General features: G+C 34.5%; 1 protein-coding gene across 6 annotated transcripts in view; it reads right to left on the bottom strand.

Annotated features, from left to right (window-relative positions):
* Positions 1–20196, bottom strand: part of LOC106065352 (cGMP-dependent protein kinase 1-like) — a 206452-nt gene that overhangs the window by 43487 nt on the left and 142769 nt on the right. For all 6 annotated transcript variants that reach the window (XM_056019966.1, XM_056019965.1, XM_056019964.1 and 3 more), the window contains 4 exons: positions 8540–8653; positions 8085–8190; positions 7737–7800; positions 7160–7237 (listed from right to left, as the gene is read on the bottom strand). In XM_056019966.1, the coding sequence (XP_055875941.1) occupies positions 7160–7237; positions 7737–7800; positions 8085–8190; positions 8540–8653 (362 nt within the window). The remainder of the gene's footprint in view (positions 1–7159; positions 7238–7736; positions 7801–8084; positions 8191–8539; positions 8654–20196) is intronic.

The following is a 20196-nucleotide window of genomic DNA, read 5'->3' as shown; positions in this document are numbered from 1 at the left end:
AACCCTAGAGTAGCCAAAAGTGGTCGTGTTTCGACCTGAGGCCTGTGACCCTAGAGTAGCCAAAAGTGGTCGTGTTTCGACCTGAGGCCTATGACCCTAGAGTAGCCAAAAGTGGTCGTGTTTCGACCTGAGGCCTGTAACCCTAGAGTAGCCAAAAGTGGTCGTGTTTCGACCTGAGGCCTGTGACCCTAGAGTAGCCAAAAGTGGTCGTGTTTCGACCTGAGGCCTGTGACCCTAGAGTAGCCAAAAGTGGTCGTGTTTCGACCTGAGGCCTGTGACCCTAGAGTAGCCAAAAGTGGTCGTGTTTCGACCTGAGGCCTGTGACCCTAGAGTAGCCAAAAGTGGTCGTGTTTCGACCTGAGGCCTGTGACCCTAGAGTAGCCAAAAGTGGTCATGTGTTGACCTGAGGCCTGTGACCTTTTTTTTTACTCTTGTAAATGTGTATTCTCCAGAATGTGACGATAATGTAACATATGACTAGGGCTGTTCCATATTATTTTTGAGTATCTTTGTTTACTTTTTGTTGTGTCGGCCTGTGAGTTAATGGCCATGTATTTACACCTTTATTTTATTCATGTAAATAAACTTTGTATATATGTTTATCTGCGACTTTGTAAAGTCTTTTGTTGCATACATTAGTTGAATTGTATACCTGGAGGTTATACCTAATAACCTAGGCAGTACAAGAAGGGCCCAGTACACCTCTGGACGAACGTGCCAGCACACTTTTAACACTGATCTGTTGACCTAAAGTACCTAAGTCTAGCTATAATTCTAATAGAATATTTTAGCTATACCCGCTACTAGGGAATGTGAGCTAATCCTATTGGTTCATGAATCCTCTTTAGGTCACAATGTACTTGGTAACTCAGTGGGTATAAAGTATAGCTCTTCCAAGTACTTGGTAACTCAGTGGGTATAAAGTATAGCTCTTCCAAGTACTTGGTAACTCAGTGGGTATAAAGTATAGGTCCTCCATGTACTTGGTAACTCAGTGGGTATAAAGTATAGGACTTCCAAATACTTGGTAACTCAGTGGGTATGACTTATAAGTCCTCTAAGTACTTGGTAACTCTGTGGGTATAAAGTACTTTGTAACTCAGTGGGTATAACTTATAAGTCCTCTAAGTACTTGGTAAATCAGTGGGTATAAAGTATAGGTCCTCCAAGTACTTTGTAACTCAGTGTGTATAAATTATAAGTCCTCTAAATACTTGGTAACTCAGTGGGTATAAAGTATAGGTCCTCCATGTACTTGGTAACTCTGTGGGTATAAAGTATAGGTCTTCCATGTACTTGGTAACTCTGTGGGTATAAAGTATAGGTCCTCCATGTACTTGATAACTCTGTGGGTATAAAGTATAGGTCTTCCAAGTACTTGGTAACTCTGTGGGTATAAAGTATAGGTCTTCCAAGTACTTGGTAACTCTGTGGGTATAAAGTATAGGTCCTCCATGTACTTGGTAACTCTGTGGGTATAAAGTATAGGTCCTTCATGTACTTGGTAACTCTGTGGGTATAAAGTATAGGTCTTCCAAGTACTTGGTAACTCATTGGGTATAAAGTATAGGTCCTCCATGTACTTGATAACTCTGTGGGTATAACGTATAGGTCCTCCATGTACTTGATAACTCTGTGGGTATAAAGTATAGGTCCTCCATGTACTTGGTAACTCAGTGGGTATAAAGTATAGGTCCTCCATGTACTTGGTAACTCTGTGGGTATAAAGTATAGGTCCTCCATGTACTTGGTAACTCAGTGGGTACAATGTATAGGTCCTCCATGTACTTGGTAACTCAGTGGGTATAAAGTATAGGTCCTCCATGTACTTGGTAACTCAGTGTGTATAAAGTATAGGTCTTCCAAGTACTTAGTAACTCAGTGGGTATAAAGTATAGGTCCTCCATGTACTTGGTAACTCAGTGGGTATAAAATATAGGTCTTCCATGTACTTGTTAACTCTGTGGGTATAAAGTATAGGTCCTCCATGTACTTGGTAACTCAGTGGGTACAAAGTATAGGTCCTCCATGTACTTGGTAACTCAGTGGGTATAAAGTATAGGTCCTCCATGTACTTGGTAACTCAGTGTGTATAAAGTATAGGTCCTCCATGTACTTGGTAACTCAGTGGGTATAAAGTATAGGTCCTCCATGTACTTGGTAACTCAGTGGGTATGACTTATAAGTCCTCTAAGTACTTGGTAACTCTGTGGGTATAAAGTACTTTGTAACTCAGTGGGTATAACTTATAAGTCCTCTAAGTACTTGGTAAATCAGTGGGTATAAAGTATAGGTCCTCCAAGTACTTTGTAACTCAGTGTGTATAAATTATAAGTCCTCTAAATACTTGGTAACTCAGTGGGTATAAAGTATAGGTCCTCCATGTACTTGGTAACTCTGTGGGTATAAAGTATAGGTCTTCCATGTACTTGGTAACTCATTGGGTATAAAGTATAGGTCCTCCATGTACTTGATAACTCTGTGGGTATAACGTATAGGTCCTCCATGTACTTGATAACTCTGTGGGTATAAAGTATAGGTCTTCCAAGTACTTGGTAACTCTGTGGGTATAAAGTATAGGTCCTTCATGTACTTGGTAACTCTGTGGGTATAAAGTATAGGTCTTCCAAGTACTTGGTAACTCATTGGGTATAAAGTATAGGTCCTCCATGTACTTGATAACTCTGTGGGTATAACGTATAGGTCCTCCATGTACTTGATAACTCTGTGGGTATAAAGTATAGGTCCTCCATGTACTTGGTAACTCAGTGGGTATAAAGTATAGGTCCTCCATGTACTTGGTAACTCTGTGGGTATAAAGTATAGGTCCTCCATGTACTTGGTAACTCAGTGGGTACAATGTATAGGTCCTCCATGTACTTGGTAACTCAGTGGGTATAAAGTATAGGTCCTCCATGTACTTGGTAACTCAGTGTGTATAAAGTATAGGTCTTCCAAGTACTTAGTAACTCAGTGGGTATAAAGTATAGGTCCTCCATGTACTTGGTAACTCAGTGGGTATAAAATATAGGTCTTCCATGTACTTGTTAACTCTGTGGGTATAAAGTATAGGTCCTCCATGTACTTGGTAACTCAGTGGGTACAAAGTATAGGTCCTCCATGTACTTGGTAACTCAGTGGGTATAAAGTATAGGTCCTCCATGTACTTGGTAACTCAGTGTGTATAAAGTATAGGTCTTCCAAGTACTTGGTAACTCAGTGGGTATAAAGTATAGGTCCTCCATGTACTTGGTAACTCAGTGGGTATAAAATATAGGTCTTCCAAGTATTTGGTAACTCTGTGGGTATAAAGTATAGGTCCTCCATGTACCTGGTAACTCTGTGGGTATAAAGTATAGGTCTTCCAAGTACTTGGTAACTCTGGGTGTATATTGTGTTTATAAATGAATTTCTATTTTCAATATTACAAAAACAGAACCTATCCTCCAGAATGTATTACAAAAACTAAACTTATCCTCCAGAATGTATTACAAAAACTAAACTTATCCTCCAGAATGTAATACAAAAACTAAACTTATCCTCCAGAATGTAATACAAAAACTAAACTTATCCTCCAGAATGTATTACAAAAACTAAACCTATCCTCCAGAATGTATTACAAAAACTAAACCTATCCTCCAGAATGTATTACAAAAACTAAACCTATCCTCCAGAATGTATTACAAAAACTAAACTTATCCTCCAGAATGTATTACAAAAACTAAACTTATCCTCCAGAATGTATTACAAAAACTAAACCTATCCTCCAGAATGTATTACAAAAACTAAACTTATCCTCCAGAATGTAATACAAAAACTAAACTTATCCTCCAGAATGTATTACAAAAACTAATCCTATCCTCCAGAATGTATTACAAAAACTAAACTTATCCTCCAGAATGTAATACAAAAACTAAACTTATCCTCCAGAATGTATTACAAAAACTAAACCTATCCTCCAGAATGTATTACAAAAACTAAACTTATCCTCCAGAATGTAATACAAAAACTAAACTTATTCTCCAGAATGTATTACAAAAACTAAACTTATCCTCCAGAATGTAATACAAAAACTAAACCTATCCTCCAGACTATCATCTCGTTGTCCTCCTGTTTCAAGAGTTCATAAAGAAACAATAAAATATTTATTTAGTTTTTGGCCAGGACTAACGAAAAAAAAAAATTCGTTCAAATCCAAATGTCTGGAGGCCGAGATTGTACAGCTGATCCACTGGAACACCTCACGAATAAATCTCGTTAAGATAAAGAGGCCAGGCATGAGATAAAACTCACCCACATGAACAAAAGTCAGCGGCGTATCGTGCGTGGTACACTTAAAGCAGACCCCCCTCCTTTCCCAAGTTTGTGGGGTCAACAGATTCAAAGGTCTGGCAGAAAGATTTACAAAGGAAGAAATACAAACTGTTGTGTTCTCTTGTAAACAACGCAGTGAACTTGTGCGTTCATGTTGAAAGTACAAGTCAATGGGTTTTTTTAATTGCGTGATGAGAAGAAGGAATGTGGTGAAGACTTATCCATTGATGAAGTCAATGATAAGCCCATCGAGGAAAACAGATTAAGAAGACTATCAATGAGGATAAAGAAAAAAGGAAGCCAACCAATGATAATAAAGAGAGAGATTAAAAAGGCCATCAATGAGGATAATGAAAACAATGAAAATAATAATAATAAAATGATAATATTTTGTCTTCGATTAGGAAGATTAAAGATAAGTGCAATGTTTCAGAAGACCCACTTGCAACCTGCATATTTTGCCACAATATATATTGTCCGAAGGGTCTATTTAAGTTTTCTTTTCGATGTCTGCACCTTTTTTTTTTGACAAGGGCACTTCTTAGTCTCAAAGGTGTGTCCCGCGAAACTCGAGAAAACTGTCTCTTTCAATGACCACCTTCTGCCACCTGCTTTCCTCTATGCCAATGAGGCAAAATGGCGTCTGATTTGATATTTCTTGCGCTTTCCCGGAGGCAACTTCCCTCACGCCTCCTCCTTTCAACTCACCAAAATAATATGCAGTCATTCTCACTACAGTTTAGGTGTACAAGTCCAAGTCAGCGGAGCTGTCGAATGGTAATTAGTGCTTCTATACTGTCTACACGGAGGCCAGATATCCCCAACCAATGTAAATCAACGTGTATAAAATAATGAGTCTCACCACATTTGTATCAAGATACTAAGAAGCCCCAGCAATGATGATAAAGAGTATGAGTAAAACGCCCATCTAAGCATAGATTAAAAAGCTCAACAATGAGGGTAGAGGGAGAGAGCAATAAGCCCACCAGTGAGGTTAAAGAGAGCAATAAGCCCACCAGTGAGGTTAGAGAGAGCAATAAGCCCACCAGTGAGGTTAGAGAGAGCAATAAGCCCACCAATGCGAATTAAGACATTCAGGAAGCCCACCGATGAGGCCAATGAAGAAAAAGAGCCGTGGATAAGTTCATAAACTTACTCAACCATTTTCTCTATTTACGAGACTCTCTTCTAAATTTCTGAGTGTGAAAATGTACATCTTAACGAAGACATCGACATTGAGACCACTCGTTGAGGTAGGCCTCTATACGTGGCAATGTGTGGGTAGTACACAGCTGTGACGTGGCAATATGTGGGTAGTACACAGCTGTGACGTGGCAATATGTGGGTAGTACACAGCTGTGACGTGGCAATATGTGGGTAGTACACAGCTGTGACGTGGCAATATGTGGGTAGTACACAGCTGTGACGTGGCAATATGTGGGTAGTACACAGCTGTGACGTGGCAATATGTGGGTAGTACACAGCTGTGACGTGGCAATATGTGGGTAGTACACAGCTGTGACGTGGCAATATGTGGGTAGTACACAGCTGTGACGTGGCAATATGTGGGTAGTACACAGCTGTGACGTGGCAATATGTGGGTAGTACACAGCTGTGACGTGGCAATATGTGGGTAGTACACAGCCGTGACGTGGCAATATGTGGGTAGTACACAGCCGTGACGTGGCAATATGTGGGTAGTACACAGCCGTGACGTGGCAATATGTGGGTAGTACACAGCCGTGACGTGGCAATATGTGGGTAGTACACAGCCGTGACGTGGCAATATGTGGGTAGTACACAGCCGTGACGTGGCAATATGTGGGTAGTACACAGCCGTGACGTGGCAATATGTGGGTAGTACACAGCCGTGACGTGGCAATATGTGGGTAGTACACAGCCGTGACGTGGCAATATGTGGGTAGTACACAGCCGTGACGTGGCAATATGTGGGTAGTACACAGCTGTGACGTGGCAATATGTGGGTAGTACACAGCTGTGACGTGGCAATATGTGGGTAGTACACAGCTGTGACGTGGCAATATGTGGGTAGTACAGAGCCGTGATGTGACAGCGAGCTTTTGGTCTAAACTGCCCATAGGTTATTAGGTTGTGTCGCTACATGTAAGTGTTCAGGCCTTCTTTGATGATTGGACTCGGCTTAATCAAATAAATGCATGCGATGATCCTATACGGTTTGTTTACTTTTTTTTAATAGATTTTTTATCAGGTGAAAAAAAAAAGAGTCTAGTTCCTAGTCACCTAACTTGAGAAAGCAAGTATCTAGCGCGACGGTCTATGCACAGGACGAAAGTCCCCGAGACTATAGAAATATAAGGGAGGGAGGAAGCTGGGTATATCTTTATCCCAAACACAAGTTGCGATGCCCAAGAATCTTTAATAAAAGCGGAGAAATAAATTGATATTTGATTTTACATATTTCAGTTTTTTTCCTTTAAAAAACATCCCCCAGTAAATATTTTGGAAGCTGTGATGTTGCGCTACAGGTGCTGGCCATACGCCTATGTTAATATGAAGAATCTTAAATAAAACATTATGAAGCATTTGGAATATAGACAAAACATTGACCAAAGAAATTTTTTTATCTAAAACTTAAACCAAATACCCATCCTGACAACTATTTCTTTTGCTCATGAAATAAACACACAAATCGGACATAACATTTTGAGAACCTGTGAATGAATGTTCATGAAGTGCATTGAGAACCGTGTCTTAATTCTCAGTGACAAATTCTATCTCTACCTGTATCTTCTCGCTAGAGCTACAAGCAGCCAATGTTAAAAGTACTTGAGTCACGTCCCAGTCAGAGACACCGTCTACTCACCTTTCCTTTGGCAATGATGTAAAACGTGTCTCCCCTGGCGCCCTGGCGTATGATGTACTCCCCGTTGTTGTAATGAGCCTAAGACGTTGACAGAAACATGGAGACATTAATTGACCCTCAAGGCATTGGACGGTGCCAGTTGAGAACCAGCGATGTTCAGTTCACTCGACCAAAAATAAATGTACCCTCCAAGAGAGGGCGTTCTGACCTGTGCAAAGTTTGTGACTTGTGCAAAGTTTGTGACTTGTGCAAAGTTTGTGACTTGTGCAAAGTTCAGTTTTTGGAGTCCACGTTGATTCGAAGGAAGGAACTATTAGATCAACGTGGGAGCTCGAAATGATCCAAACCAAGAAAGACAGAACGAACATCGCTGTTCTCCCCATGCACCTCCTGCTGTGTGTCTGCCCTATATATAAAGTTGTGCACACAAAGTGCTGAGAAGAAGCTTATCTTGGATTTAGCATTGCATAATAACAAAAAACTTTATACTTCATTATGTATAACAAAAATTATTGGGAATATGTTTTTATTTGAACTAGTTTGAATTCAAGCTATTTAGAAAATTGTCAAAGCTTACCTCCTCTAGAACATCAGCAATTTTGCTAAGTGTTTCTTCGGGAAGACCTTTGAAGGTTGGAACACTGGAGATACACAAGTAGGTCAATAAGGCAACACTTATCTAAAACATGTCATTGATCTTTGAACATATCGAAATTCTTAGAACACCGAAATTCCTAAAAATCTTAACACATCACATCAAGATTCTTGTGAAACATCAAATTCTCAAAACATCAATATTATCAACACATCCAGATTTTTGTCCATACTTCTTGCTTAATTCATTACTAGAAACAGAAAACAGATGCATCCCTAGCCCTAACTGGTAGAAATTGTAAAATATTCTGATTAAATAAATGACTTTTACCTTCTGAGAAAGTCCATGTGTTCCGTATGGCGCAATAAGCCAGTTCTCATCATGATACTCTGAAAACACTGTCTGTCTATAGCCCAGAGCCTGCAGTTGGTTAGTGCTAGAGACACGTGATTATAGATCAAGTTCAAGAGATCTACAACTACAATAATAAAAAAACAAACCTACCCTCTATCCTTTAAAAATAAATTTTAATGGGTCAAGCCAAGTTGCTTTTTTTTTTCAAAATGTATACAATTAATAATTTACCTTTACCTATCTTAAATCTAATGTTTACCAGAGATTATGAATATATGAAAATCAATCAAGAGTCAAAACGCAATGCCATTGTTTTGAATGAGTTTCTGACATCACAATATGAGATTGACAATGCGCTGTTAGGCTGCGCCTAGTCATAACCTACTAGATCTAGATATAAAAAGTAAGCTTGAATTCTACGCTTAGGTTACCTTTTACTGTGGCTGTTCTGGTACAGTTGTACAATATAGCTAACTCTCCGAAGACTTTCCCTGGACCCATCAATGTTAGCCATTGCCCTTCTTTAGTGACTTCAACTTTACCCTCTGTAAGACAGAAAATGTCATTAGTTGGCAGCAAGAAAATGTTGAAACTGAGTGACGTTTTGAACATCGAAATTAATATACCTCAATGTGTGTTGATAGACTAAGTTTTATACCTCTATATGTGTTGATAGACTAAGTTTTATACCTCAATGTGTGTTGATAGACTAAGTTTTATACCTCAATGTGTGTTGATAGACTAAGTTTTATACCTCAATGTGTGTTGATAGACTAAGTTTTATACCTCAATGTGTGTTGATAGACTAAGTTTTATACCTCAATGTGTGTTGATAGACTAAGTTTTATACCTCAATGTGTGTTGATAGACTAAGTTTTATACCTTAATGTGTGTTGATGGGAAGAGGCTTCAGACATTGCCAGTGACAGATCATTATGGAGAAAGCTTGCCGCCCAATGCGCCGAATGGCGCGGGAGGACCTAAGTCTAAGTAAGTGTGTTGATAGACTAAGTTTTATACCTCAATGTGTGTTGATAGACTAAGTTTTAAACCTCAATGTGTGTTGATAGACTACGTTTTATACCTCAATGTGTGTTGATAGACTAAGTTTTACACCTCAATGTGTGTTGATAGATTAAGTTTTATACCTCAATATGTGTTGATAGACTAAGTTTTATACCTCAATACATATAAAACTTATAAGTTTTATAACTCAATGTGTGTTGATAGAATAATTTTAATTGTGTTGATATACTAAGTGTTATACCTCAATATGTGTTGATAGACTAAGTTTTATACCTTAATGTGTGTTGATAGACTAAGTTTTATACCTCAATGTGTGTTGATAGACTAAAATTAATACCTCAATATGTGTTGATAGACTAAGTTTTAAACCTCGATATGTGTTGATAAACTAAGTTTTATACCTAAATATGTGTTGATAGACTAAGTTTTATACCTCAATATGTGTTGATAGACTAAGTTTTATACCTCAATGTGTCTTGATAGACTAAGTTTTATACCTCAATATGTGTTGATAGACTAAGTTTTATACCTCAATGTGTCTTGATAGACTAAGTTTTATACCTCAATATGTGTTGATAGACTAAGTTTTATACCTTAATGTGTGTTGATAGACTTAGTTTAATTATGTTGATATACTATGTTTAATACCTAAATGTGTGTTGATAAACTAAGTTTTATACCTCAATGTGTGTTGATAGACTAAGTTTTATAGCTCAATGTGTGTTGATAGACTAAGTTTTATACCTCAATGTGTGTTGATAGACTAAGTTTTATACCTTAATGTGTGTTGATGGGAAGAGGCTTCAGACATTGCCAGTGACAGATCATTATGGAGACAGCTTGCCGCCCAATGCGCCGAATGGCGCGGGAGGACCTAAGTCTAAGTAAGTGTGTTGATAGACTAAGTTTTATACCTCAATGTGTGTTGATAGACTAAGTTTTAAACCTCAATGTGTGTTGATAGACTACGTTTTATACCTCAATGTGTGTTGATAGACTAAGTTTTACACCTCAATGTGTGTTGATAGATTAAGTTTTATACCTCAATATGTGTTGATAGACTAAGTTTTATACCTCAATACATATAAAACTTATAAGTTTTATAACTCAATGTGTGATGATAGAATAATTTTAATTGTGTTGATATACTAAGTGTTATACCTCAATATGTGTTGATAGACTAAGTTTTATACCTTAATGTGTGTTGATAGACTAAGTTTTATACCTCAATGTGTGTTGATAGACTAAAATTAATACCTCAATATGTGTTGATAGACTAAGTTTTAAACCTCGATATGTGTTGATAAACTAAGTTTTATACCTAAATATGTGTTGATAGACTAAGTTTTATACCTCAATATGTGTTGATAGACTAAGTTTTATACCTCAATGTGTCTTGATAGACTAAGTTTTATACCTCAATATGTGTTGATAGACTAAGTTTTATACCTCAATGTGTCTTGATAGACTAAGTTTTATACCTCAATATGTGTTGATAGACTAAGTTTTATACCTTAATGTGTGTTGATAGACTTAGTTTAATTATGTTGATATACTATGTTTAATACCTAAATGTGTGTTGATAAACTAAGTTTTATACCTCAATGTGTGTTGATAGACTAAGTTTTATAGCTCAATGTGTGTTGATAGAATAAGTTTAATTGTGTTGATATACTAAGTGTTATACCTCAATATGTGTTGATAGACTAAGTTTTATACCTCAATATGTGTTGATAGACTAAGTTTTATACCTCAATGTGTCTTGATAGACTAAGTTTTATACCTCAATATGTGTTGATACACTAAGTTTTATACCTCAATGTGTGTTGATAGACTAAGTTTTATACCTCAATGTGTGTTGATAGACTAAAATTAATACCTCAATATGTGTTGATAGACTAAGTTTTAAACCTCGATATGTGTTGATAAACTAAGTTTTATACCTAAATATGTGTTGATAGACTAAGTTTTATACCTCAATATGTGTTGATAGACTAAGTTTTATACCTCAATGTGTCTTGATAGACTAAGTTTTATACCTCAATATGTGTTGATAGACTAAGTTTTATACCTCAATGTGTCTTGATAGACTAAGTTTTATACCTCAATATGTGTTGATAGACTAAGTTTTATACCTTAATGTGTGTTGATAGACTTAGTTTAATTATGTTGATATACTATGTTTAATACCTAAATGTGTGTTGATAAACTAAGTTTTATACCTCAATGTGTGTTGATAGACTAAGTTTTATAGCTCAATGTGTGTTGATAGACTAAGTTTTATACCTCAATGTGTGTTGATAGACTAAGTTTTATACCTTAATGTGTGTTGATGGGAAGAGGCTTCAGACATTGCCAGTGACAGATCATTATGGAGACAGCTTGCCGCCCAATGCGCCGAATGGCGCGGGAGGACCTAAGTCTAAGTAAGTGTGTTGATAGACTAAGTTTTATACCTCAATGTGTGTTGATAGACTAAGTTTTAAACCTCAATGTGTGTTGATAGACTACGTTTTACACCTCAATGTGTGTTGATAGATTAAGTTTTATACCTCAATATGTGTTGATAGACTAAGTTTTATACCTCAATACATATAAAACTTATAAGTTTTATAACTCAATGTGTGTTGATAGAATAATTTTAATTGTGTTGATATACTAAGTGTTATACCTCAATATGTGTTGATAGACTAAGTTTTATACCTTAATGTGTGTTGATAGACTAAGTTTTATACCTCAATGTGTGTTGATAGACTAAAATTAATACCTCAATATGTGTTGATAGACTAAGTTTTAAACCTCGATATGTGTTGATAAACTAAGTTTTATACCTAAATATGTGTTGATAGACTAAGTTTTATACCTCAATATGTGTTGATAGACTAAGTTTTATACCTCAATGTGTCTTGATAGACTAAGTTTTATACCTCAATATGTGTTGATAGACTAAGTTTTATACCTCAATGTGTCTTGATACACTAAGTTTTATACCTCAATATGTGTTGATAGACTAAGTTTTATACCTTAATGTGTGTTGATAGACTTAGTTTAATTATGTTGATATACTATGTTTAATACCTAAATGTGTGTTGATAAACTAAGTTTTATACCTCAATGTGTGTTGATAGACTAAGTTTTATAGCTCAATGTGTGTTGATAGAATAAGTTTAATTGTGTTGATATACTAAGTGTTATACCTCAATATGTGTTGATAGACTAAGTTTTATACCTCAATATGTGTTGATAGACTAAGTTTTATACCTCAATGTGTCTTGATAGACTAAGTTTTATACCTCAATATGTGTTGATAGACTAAGTTTTATACCTCAATGTGTGTTGATAGACTAAGTTTAATACCTCAATGTGTGTTGATAAATTAAGTTTTATACCTTAATGTGTGTTGATAGACTTAGTTTAATTATGTTGATATACTATGTTTAACACCTCAATGTGTGTTGATAAATTAAGCTTTATACCTTAATGTGTGTTGATAGACTTAGTTTAATTATGTTAATATACTATGTTTAATACCTCAATGTGTGTTGATAAACTAAGTTTTATACCTCAATGTGTGTTGATAGATTAAGTTTTATACCTGAATGTGTGTTGATAGACTAAGTTTTATACCTCAATATGTGTTGATAGACTAAGTTTTAGACCTCAATGTGTGTTGATAGACTAAGTTTTATAGCTCAATGTGTGTTGATAGAATAAGTTTAATTGTGTTGATATACTAAGTTTTATACCTCAATATGTGTTGATAGACTAAGTTTTATACCTCAATGTGTGTTGATAGACTAAGTTTTATACCTCAATGTGTGTTGATAGACTAAGTTTTATACCTGAATGTGTGTTGATAGACTAAGTTTTATACCTCAATATGTGTTGATAGACTTAGCTTAATTGTGTTGATATACTATGTTTAATACCTCAATGTGTGTTGATAAACTAAGTTTTATACCTCAATGTGTGTTGATAGACTAAGTTTTATAGCTCAATGTGTGTTGATAGAATAAGTTTAATTGTGTTGATATACTAAGTGTTATACCTCAATATGTGTTGATAGACTAAGTTTTATACCTCAATATGTGTTGATAGACTAAGTTTTATACCTCAATGTGTCTTGATAGACTAAGTTTTATACCTCAATATGTGTTGATAGACTAAGTTTTATACCTCAATGTGTGTTGATAGACTAAGTTTTATACCTCAATGTGTGTTGATAAATTAAGTTTTATACCTTAATGTGTGTTGATAGACTTAGTTTAATTATGTTGATATACTATGTTTAATACCTCAATGTGTGTTGATAAATTAAGCTTTATACCTTAATGTGTGTTGATAGACTTAGTTTAATTATGTTGATATACTATGTTTAATACCTCAATGTGTGTTGATAGATTAAGTTTTATACCTGAATGTGTGTTGATAGACTAAGTTTTATACCTCAATATGTGTTGATAGACTAAGTTTTATACCTCAATGTGTGTTGATAGACTAAGTTTTAGACCTCAATGTGTGTTGATAGACTAAGTTTTAGACCTCAATGTGTGTTGATAGACTAAGTTTTATAGCTCAATGTGTGTTGATAGAATAAGTTTAATTGTGTTGATATACTAAGTGTTATACCTCAATATGTGTTGATAGACTAAGTTTTATACCTCAATATGTGTTGATAGACTAAGTTTTATACCTCAATATGTGTTGATAGACTAAGTTTTATACCTCAATATGTGTTGATAGACTAAGTTTTATACCTCAATATGTGTTGATAGACTAAGTTTTATACCTCAATGTGTGTTGATAGACTAAGTTTTATACCTCAATGTGTGTTGATAGTCTAAGTTTTATACCTCAATGTGTGTCGATAGACTAAGTTAAAATGTGTTGATATACTAAGTGTTATACCTCCATGTTTGTGAATATAGACCAACAAAAATGATACAGAATCCATAGAGATAACAAGACAGGCAGGTATATTTTAGACTTTGTTGAACTAGACATGTACTAAGTTAAACTGGTTGAACTGCATTAACAACTTTTGTGTACAAAACAAAACCTTTCATAAAACAAGATTACAAAGAGAGTTTGTGTTACACAAACTCAGAGGCGGCCCCCGTCGAAGTCGGATCCCTGTCGGATCTGCATATTCGCAAATAATATTCAGGAGGTGATTTAATTTTGATGGTCAAAAGTAATAATGTTTCAAAGATTCATTTGCCGTAAATTTAAATTTAAATTAAATAAAAAAATACTAGATTAGTTTTAGTATATTATAACATTGCAATGTTGATCAAAACGTTTGGAAATGAAAATCTACACTTTTTTTTTACATCTTAATCTAGTCTATTTTAGTCTAAACTAGATCTAGAAATTCTAGATCTAGACTCTAAAATAATTTTAATTAGAATATAAATCCAGATCTAGATATACTGTAATAAAAATCTAGATCTAGTTTAAACAATCTAGATTAGATCTAAATCAAGATATCATTCCTTTTTTAAACGCGAGTCACATAACGAGGCTTAATAAACATTACTATACCGAGTTCTTTTTTCATTTCATTTGAAGAATTAATTCCATATAACGTCAGAGGGGAAATTAAAACACTACGTCACACGGCCTAGCTAGACTAAAAATCGCCTTCATCATTACGAGCCATTTATCGAGTGTTCATAGACTTTGGTGCACCGAGTGCGTTCTTTAAGCATTTCATTTAAAGAATTCATTCCATATGACGTCAGAGGGAAAAAAAACACTACGTCACACGGCCTAGCTAGACTAAAAATCGCCTTCATCATTACGAGCCATTTATCGAGTGTTCATAGACTTTGGTGCACCGAGTGCGTTCTTTTAGCATTTCATTTAAAGAATTCATTCCATATGACTTCAAGGAAAAAAACAACACTACGTCACACGGCTTAGTTAGACTAAAATATGTTTTCATTAATCCGAGAAATTTTTCGAGGGTTAATAGACATTGGTGCACCGAGTGCGTTCTTTTAACATTACATTTCAAGAGTCCATTCATTTAACGTCAAAGAAAATAAATTCCATTACCTCACAATAGGCTAGTACCGGTACCATAAAAAAATGTCTTTATTTACACGAGATATTTAACGAGGGTTCATAGACATTGGTGCACTGAGTTCTAATAGAATTTATTTACAGAGGATCAAAGCCGCATTGTTTTTGCGTTTTGTCTGTCAGTCGGTCTGTCCGTCATCTTGATATTAAAAAAAAACACAACTAAAAGTTATTAAAAATTGATTAACCTTTATTTTACGTTTCAAAACATCGCAATAATTTTTAGGTATGAACACAATTGAAAAGTTTATATAATAGATTGTTCCGGATGTTTGTATAAATAGTAAAAGAAAAAGAGAATTTCAGATAAATGTAATACCGTTAATTAAATTTTTTGGATGGTCTCGTATAAAAATTAGATGTACTACAGCCATGTGGAGAGATTTTCATACCGTACTTTGGTGTTTGGATTCTGTTTTTCTTAAAAATCGGAACATAATATTAACGATAATTAGATTTTTTAATGTTTTAGGTAGAAAGTTAAATGTACTGTAAGAGAGTAGTGAGTTAAAATATTTTTCATAAAAATCCGTAAAAACATTATTTCGTAAATGAGAAGATTATTTGTTTATTAATTAGAAGAGGGAGTTCAAACAATTATTTGGCGTTAGTAGATTTTTAAATAAATTCGGAAATTTCTGGCGACGATTTGTAAGAAACAAAATCCGGAACTTTCTTTATCGATTACAAAACTTCTATGTTATGTTTCAGCAAGAAAATTAAATGTCTAAAAAGTAATTTTCAGTAATCAATTCTAGTAAATTACTTTTTTTTAAGCCCTGAACAACCTATTGTCGATATTTTTAAAATTTGTTTAAAGATGAAAATACGGAACAATTTGATATTGATAACCAAATTATAGTGACGCATTGTCAAATAATATAAGTGTAATATTAGTAAATTATGCGATTTCAAACAATCATTAGGCATAATTCATGTTTTATAAAACAATATCCGTAACATTTTTACACTTAATGAAATATAAGTCAGTATAGAGATTTTGATTTAGCATTAATATGCTATTTACATGAAAAACGGAACAACATATTATTGATAATGTGTTTTTGCAACGTTTATGCATGGAAATGGAATGTAATATAAATTAGAAGAGCAAACAAACATTTGTTTGGGTTGATTAGTTTTGAACAATAAAATCCGGAACAATCAATTTTTTTAGATACTTAAAACTATTGAGATGTTACGGGAGGAACATTAAAGGGTAAATCAGATTTTCAATAGCTTTTAGAGTTCTAGTTTTTTTAATCTAATCGTGACGGACAGACCGACCAACAGACAAAACGCACAAAAATAATCTTCTTTTATTCAGATGGGGGCACTAAGCAAAAAATAAATAAAATCTGATTTTTAAAAAAAGTTTAAGGAATTGGTTTAGCACCTGGTCATATTGCGACGTTACGCTACTGCACGAAAATCGCTGCATAAAAAGTCCATTAAAAAAAATGTGCGTGATATTTACATACAAAGTGCATTATTAGCCTTTATAAACAAATAGAAATGTTTTCTTTTAATTTTAGCAGCTAGTTGACCAGAAAAACATCTTTAACTATTATTTATATTTGTTGTAAACATTTCCTGTACATTTTAAAAATATATTTGACTTACTGATACTGAAAATACACAAAAACTGTCCATCTTTGTTAGCATATTGTAACATTGCCTCCCTTACATATACGTAATTGTTTTAGAATTGGTGTATTTTTATGAAAAAATCGCTTGCATAATTAATTTTATAAATTAAACGGTTTGCTTTTAGAAAACCAAAAGTAGCCGTTGCACCTAAACTTTTCAAGCTGCATTTAATGATGAAATAATATTTTTCATATCTCTTCTAGTTTTTGAGATCTGAGTGTGACAGACGGACAGACAGACAGACGGACAGACGGACATTTTGCACAAACCTAATAGCGGCATTTTCCCCTTACGGGGGCCGCTAAAAAAACAAAAATAAAATGTATATTTTCACAAATGTTTCAAAAGAAATGCAACTTTTCATTGTGTTGTACAGCGCAAACAGCGAGACATTTATTGCACTTGACTTATTCAGCGTCAAATTTAACAAGATCAGCGGAAATTTAACATTCACATTAATTGAATTATAGCTTCATGTGTATGTGTGTAGTGGCAAAGATAAGTGGGTGATACATACAAAACGCACGAAAGATGGAAGCAGGATATCAACAGCTTTCCTAACCGACTTTATTTACGTTTTTTTTTTGTTTTGCTTTGATTCCAAACATGAAGCAGGGGAGCCTAACAGAGACATTTAATTAAAGGGAGACAACTTTATTTGTATTTTTTAAAATAAATTTAATTGTTTCCTGATTTAAAATTTATTTATTCGCTTATTTAAAATCAAAATTATATTTATATTATCAATGTTATCGTGATATTTCTTTGAGCTATCTAAAATAAGCAATTTGTTACTAAATTTGTAAAATGTTTGACATGTTTCGGATGTTCCGAGTTGAAGGTAATTTACTTCCTAGTCCAAACCTTCCTAAGTAATCATAAACCAATCCAACTACCATAAGCTAACCACGCGATACAAAATATTATACACAGGTCTTCTTCTGTCCTTAGGTTCAGGAAGTATGCAGAATGTTGGCGTGACTATGCAAACCCAACTGTGACCTACAGAAGAAGCAATTGTCTATCGAGGGCTCGATTTACTCATTTGTTCTTCATTTTTTGCGGCCCCCGAAAGGGGAAAAGACGCGATTAGTTTTTGTGTGGAATGTCTGTCTGTCCGTCCGTCTGTCCGTCCCGGTTAGATCTCGTAAACTAGAAAATATAAGGAAAAATCCGACATCATAATATTTTAGACCATTCAAAGTTCTGATGTAACGGCTACTTTTTTCTTTTCTGAAAGCGAAAAATCTAATTTTTAAAATCACTTATGCATGCAGTTTTTTCATAAAAATACACCACTTTTACAACTAATTACTATTAAATGCAACAAACACTAGAGGCACTTTAATACGGTAGGTGACCATTTATCAGATTTTTAACACATTTATGCTAATGGTTTTAGATTTTTTGTCAAAATAATTTTTTTTTACAAATATATTGCTAAGTTATGTAAGTTCTGTCATATTAACTACTACTTTTACACACAAAATTTTTACTTTTTTTTTTTTTAAAGAGAAAAAGTCTATTTAGTATGCATGTAAGTTGGACATAATTTGAAAAAACAATTAAAAAGTAGTTTTTCATATTATCGCGTGAAATGCAGTTTACCTTCATTGCCATATTTATTTATTTTTTTTAAATTATTTTTTTTACGGAAATGTTTTTTTTTCCTTGAGGATTTGAATAACAGATTGACCCTTAACAAAACATTAGACCAATTAAATATTCATTATAAGACACTAGGCCAGGTTCACATCCAACTTCACATTCACTTTCACCTATTCTTTGGTCTGCTGAACCGCTGGGGCACAACACAAGATCTGTCAACCTTATTTCTCCATTCTTCTCTGTCATTTTTCTTTGATAGAATTCCATTCTGATGTGCTTTCTGAAAATATTAAAGCCTGCCTTTTTACCTGCCTGGGTGGACCACTTAGGGGGCCGATTTTGAGTTTGTGTCTCCACACAGACTGTCTTTGTAACCTTGTTTAATTACGTTGTCATGTAACTATGATGTAACAGTTCGTTGATTTCTAATGTATTGTTTAGTCTACCATACATTCAAGTCTTCATCAAATCATTACACAGTAACAAAGATGATGTGTGATGAAACTGAAATGTAACTTTTTGTTTGTTATAAAATGTATAGCGACATGCTTTCTGCTATCTCAATGGAGTGTAATCAAACAATGTCGTTCAGGTGTTCATAGTGGAAGAATTCCTGCTATTCAGGGCAGTTCGGGCGTTTCACTTCATCATAAGATTTGCCTATGCTGCAAACTTAAAGGAGCTCGTACATCTATTTGTCTTTACTTTAAAAACAAGAAAAAACAACAACTTAAAAATGCTTTTTTTAAAAACACAAAGCTTATACGAAGTGTAATTCTATCAATTAGTTTAAATCAGTCATGTAATTAACTCTTTCTTTCCTTACTGACGATACCAACGTTGATTCCACCAGAATGTAGTAAATAATTACGGAGAGAAAGAGTTAAATTTGTAACAGATCTAGACCAACAACAATAAATAATGTGCGATTAATAATAATTTTTCCAATTGTTTTGTTTAGCGCTATTTCATGCTTTTAGCTTTCTCAATACGTTCAGATCACTTATCTGGACCAGTTGGGAAAATGGGGAAAGGGGGGGGGGAGAAAGAAAGGATTATCTCGGTGGATTTTAACGTAATTGGTTTTTAAAAGCATTTAGAAAAAAAAGAGGACTAGAGAAGATCGTATATTATAATCTGCTTTTGTTAATTTTGAGAAGGTAAGTGTAGTTTAGTTGTGAATAAACTTTTCGTAAAGAGGAATACGGTTGTATGTATTTATATAGTTAAAAGTTTATAGTTTCTGATATAGATGACGGTTTTCTGTAACTTTTTGTTAGCCCAAAATGTACGCTTAGCTCTTTATATTATTAATTACTTAATACTAAACTGGATCACTAGTGACTTATTCGGTAATTCACATCTCAAAACAAAAGTGCTAAAAATATCTAAACTTTCCCCCTTGACCTGCTCTGCTTACCAATTAACGGACCCACTGGGGCCGCCTACAAACTCCAAAACCCTTCATTGTCATGCTTTTGATACATTATTTATTAAGCTAAAATTAATGCTTTAACATTTTAAAAAATGTCCACTCTAAATAGTCTTTAAAAATACAACGAAATTCTTGATTTTAACACCGTTTTCGTCTCTGCTTTTAGATCGCGTTCTCACGAGTTATCTCCACTTGGTCGAAGCAGAAGTGGGGATTTGTCCGTCAGGCTGCAACAACAAGCAGGTGAGATGATGGCCAGATTTTTCAGTTCTTGTGCACCGT

Source organism: Biomphalaria glabrata, chromosome 2 (genome assembly GCF_947242115.1).
Source record: "Biomphalaria glabrata chromosome 2, xgBioGlab47.1, whole genome shotgun sequence".
Classification (NCBI taxonomy): domain Eukaryota; kingdom Metazoa; phylum Mollusca; class Gastropoda; family Planorbidae; genus Biomphalaria; species Biomphalaria glabrata.
The sequence above is the reverse complement of the archived record's forward strand: the minus strand, read 5'-3'. Positions and strand labels throughout refer to the sequence as shown.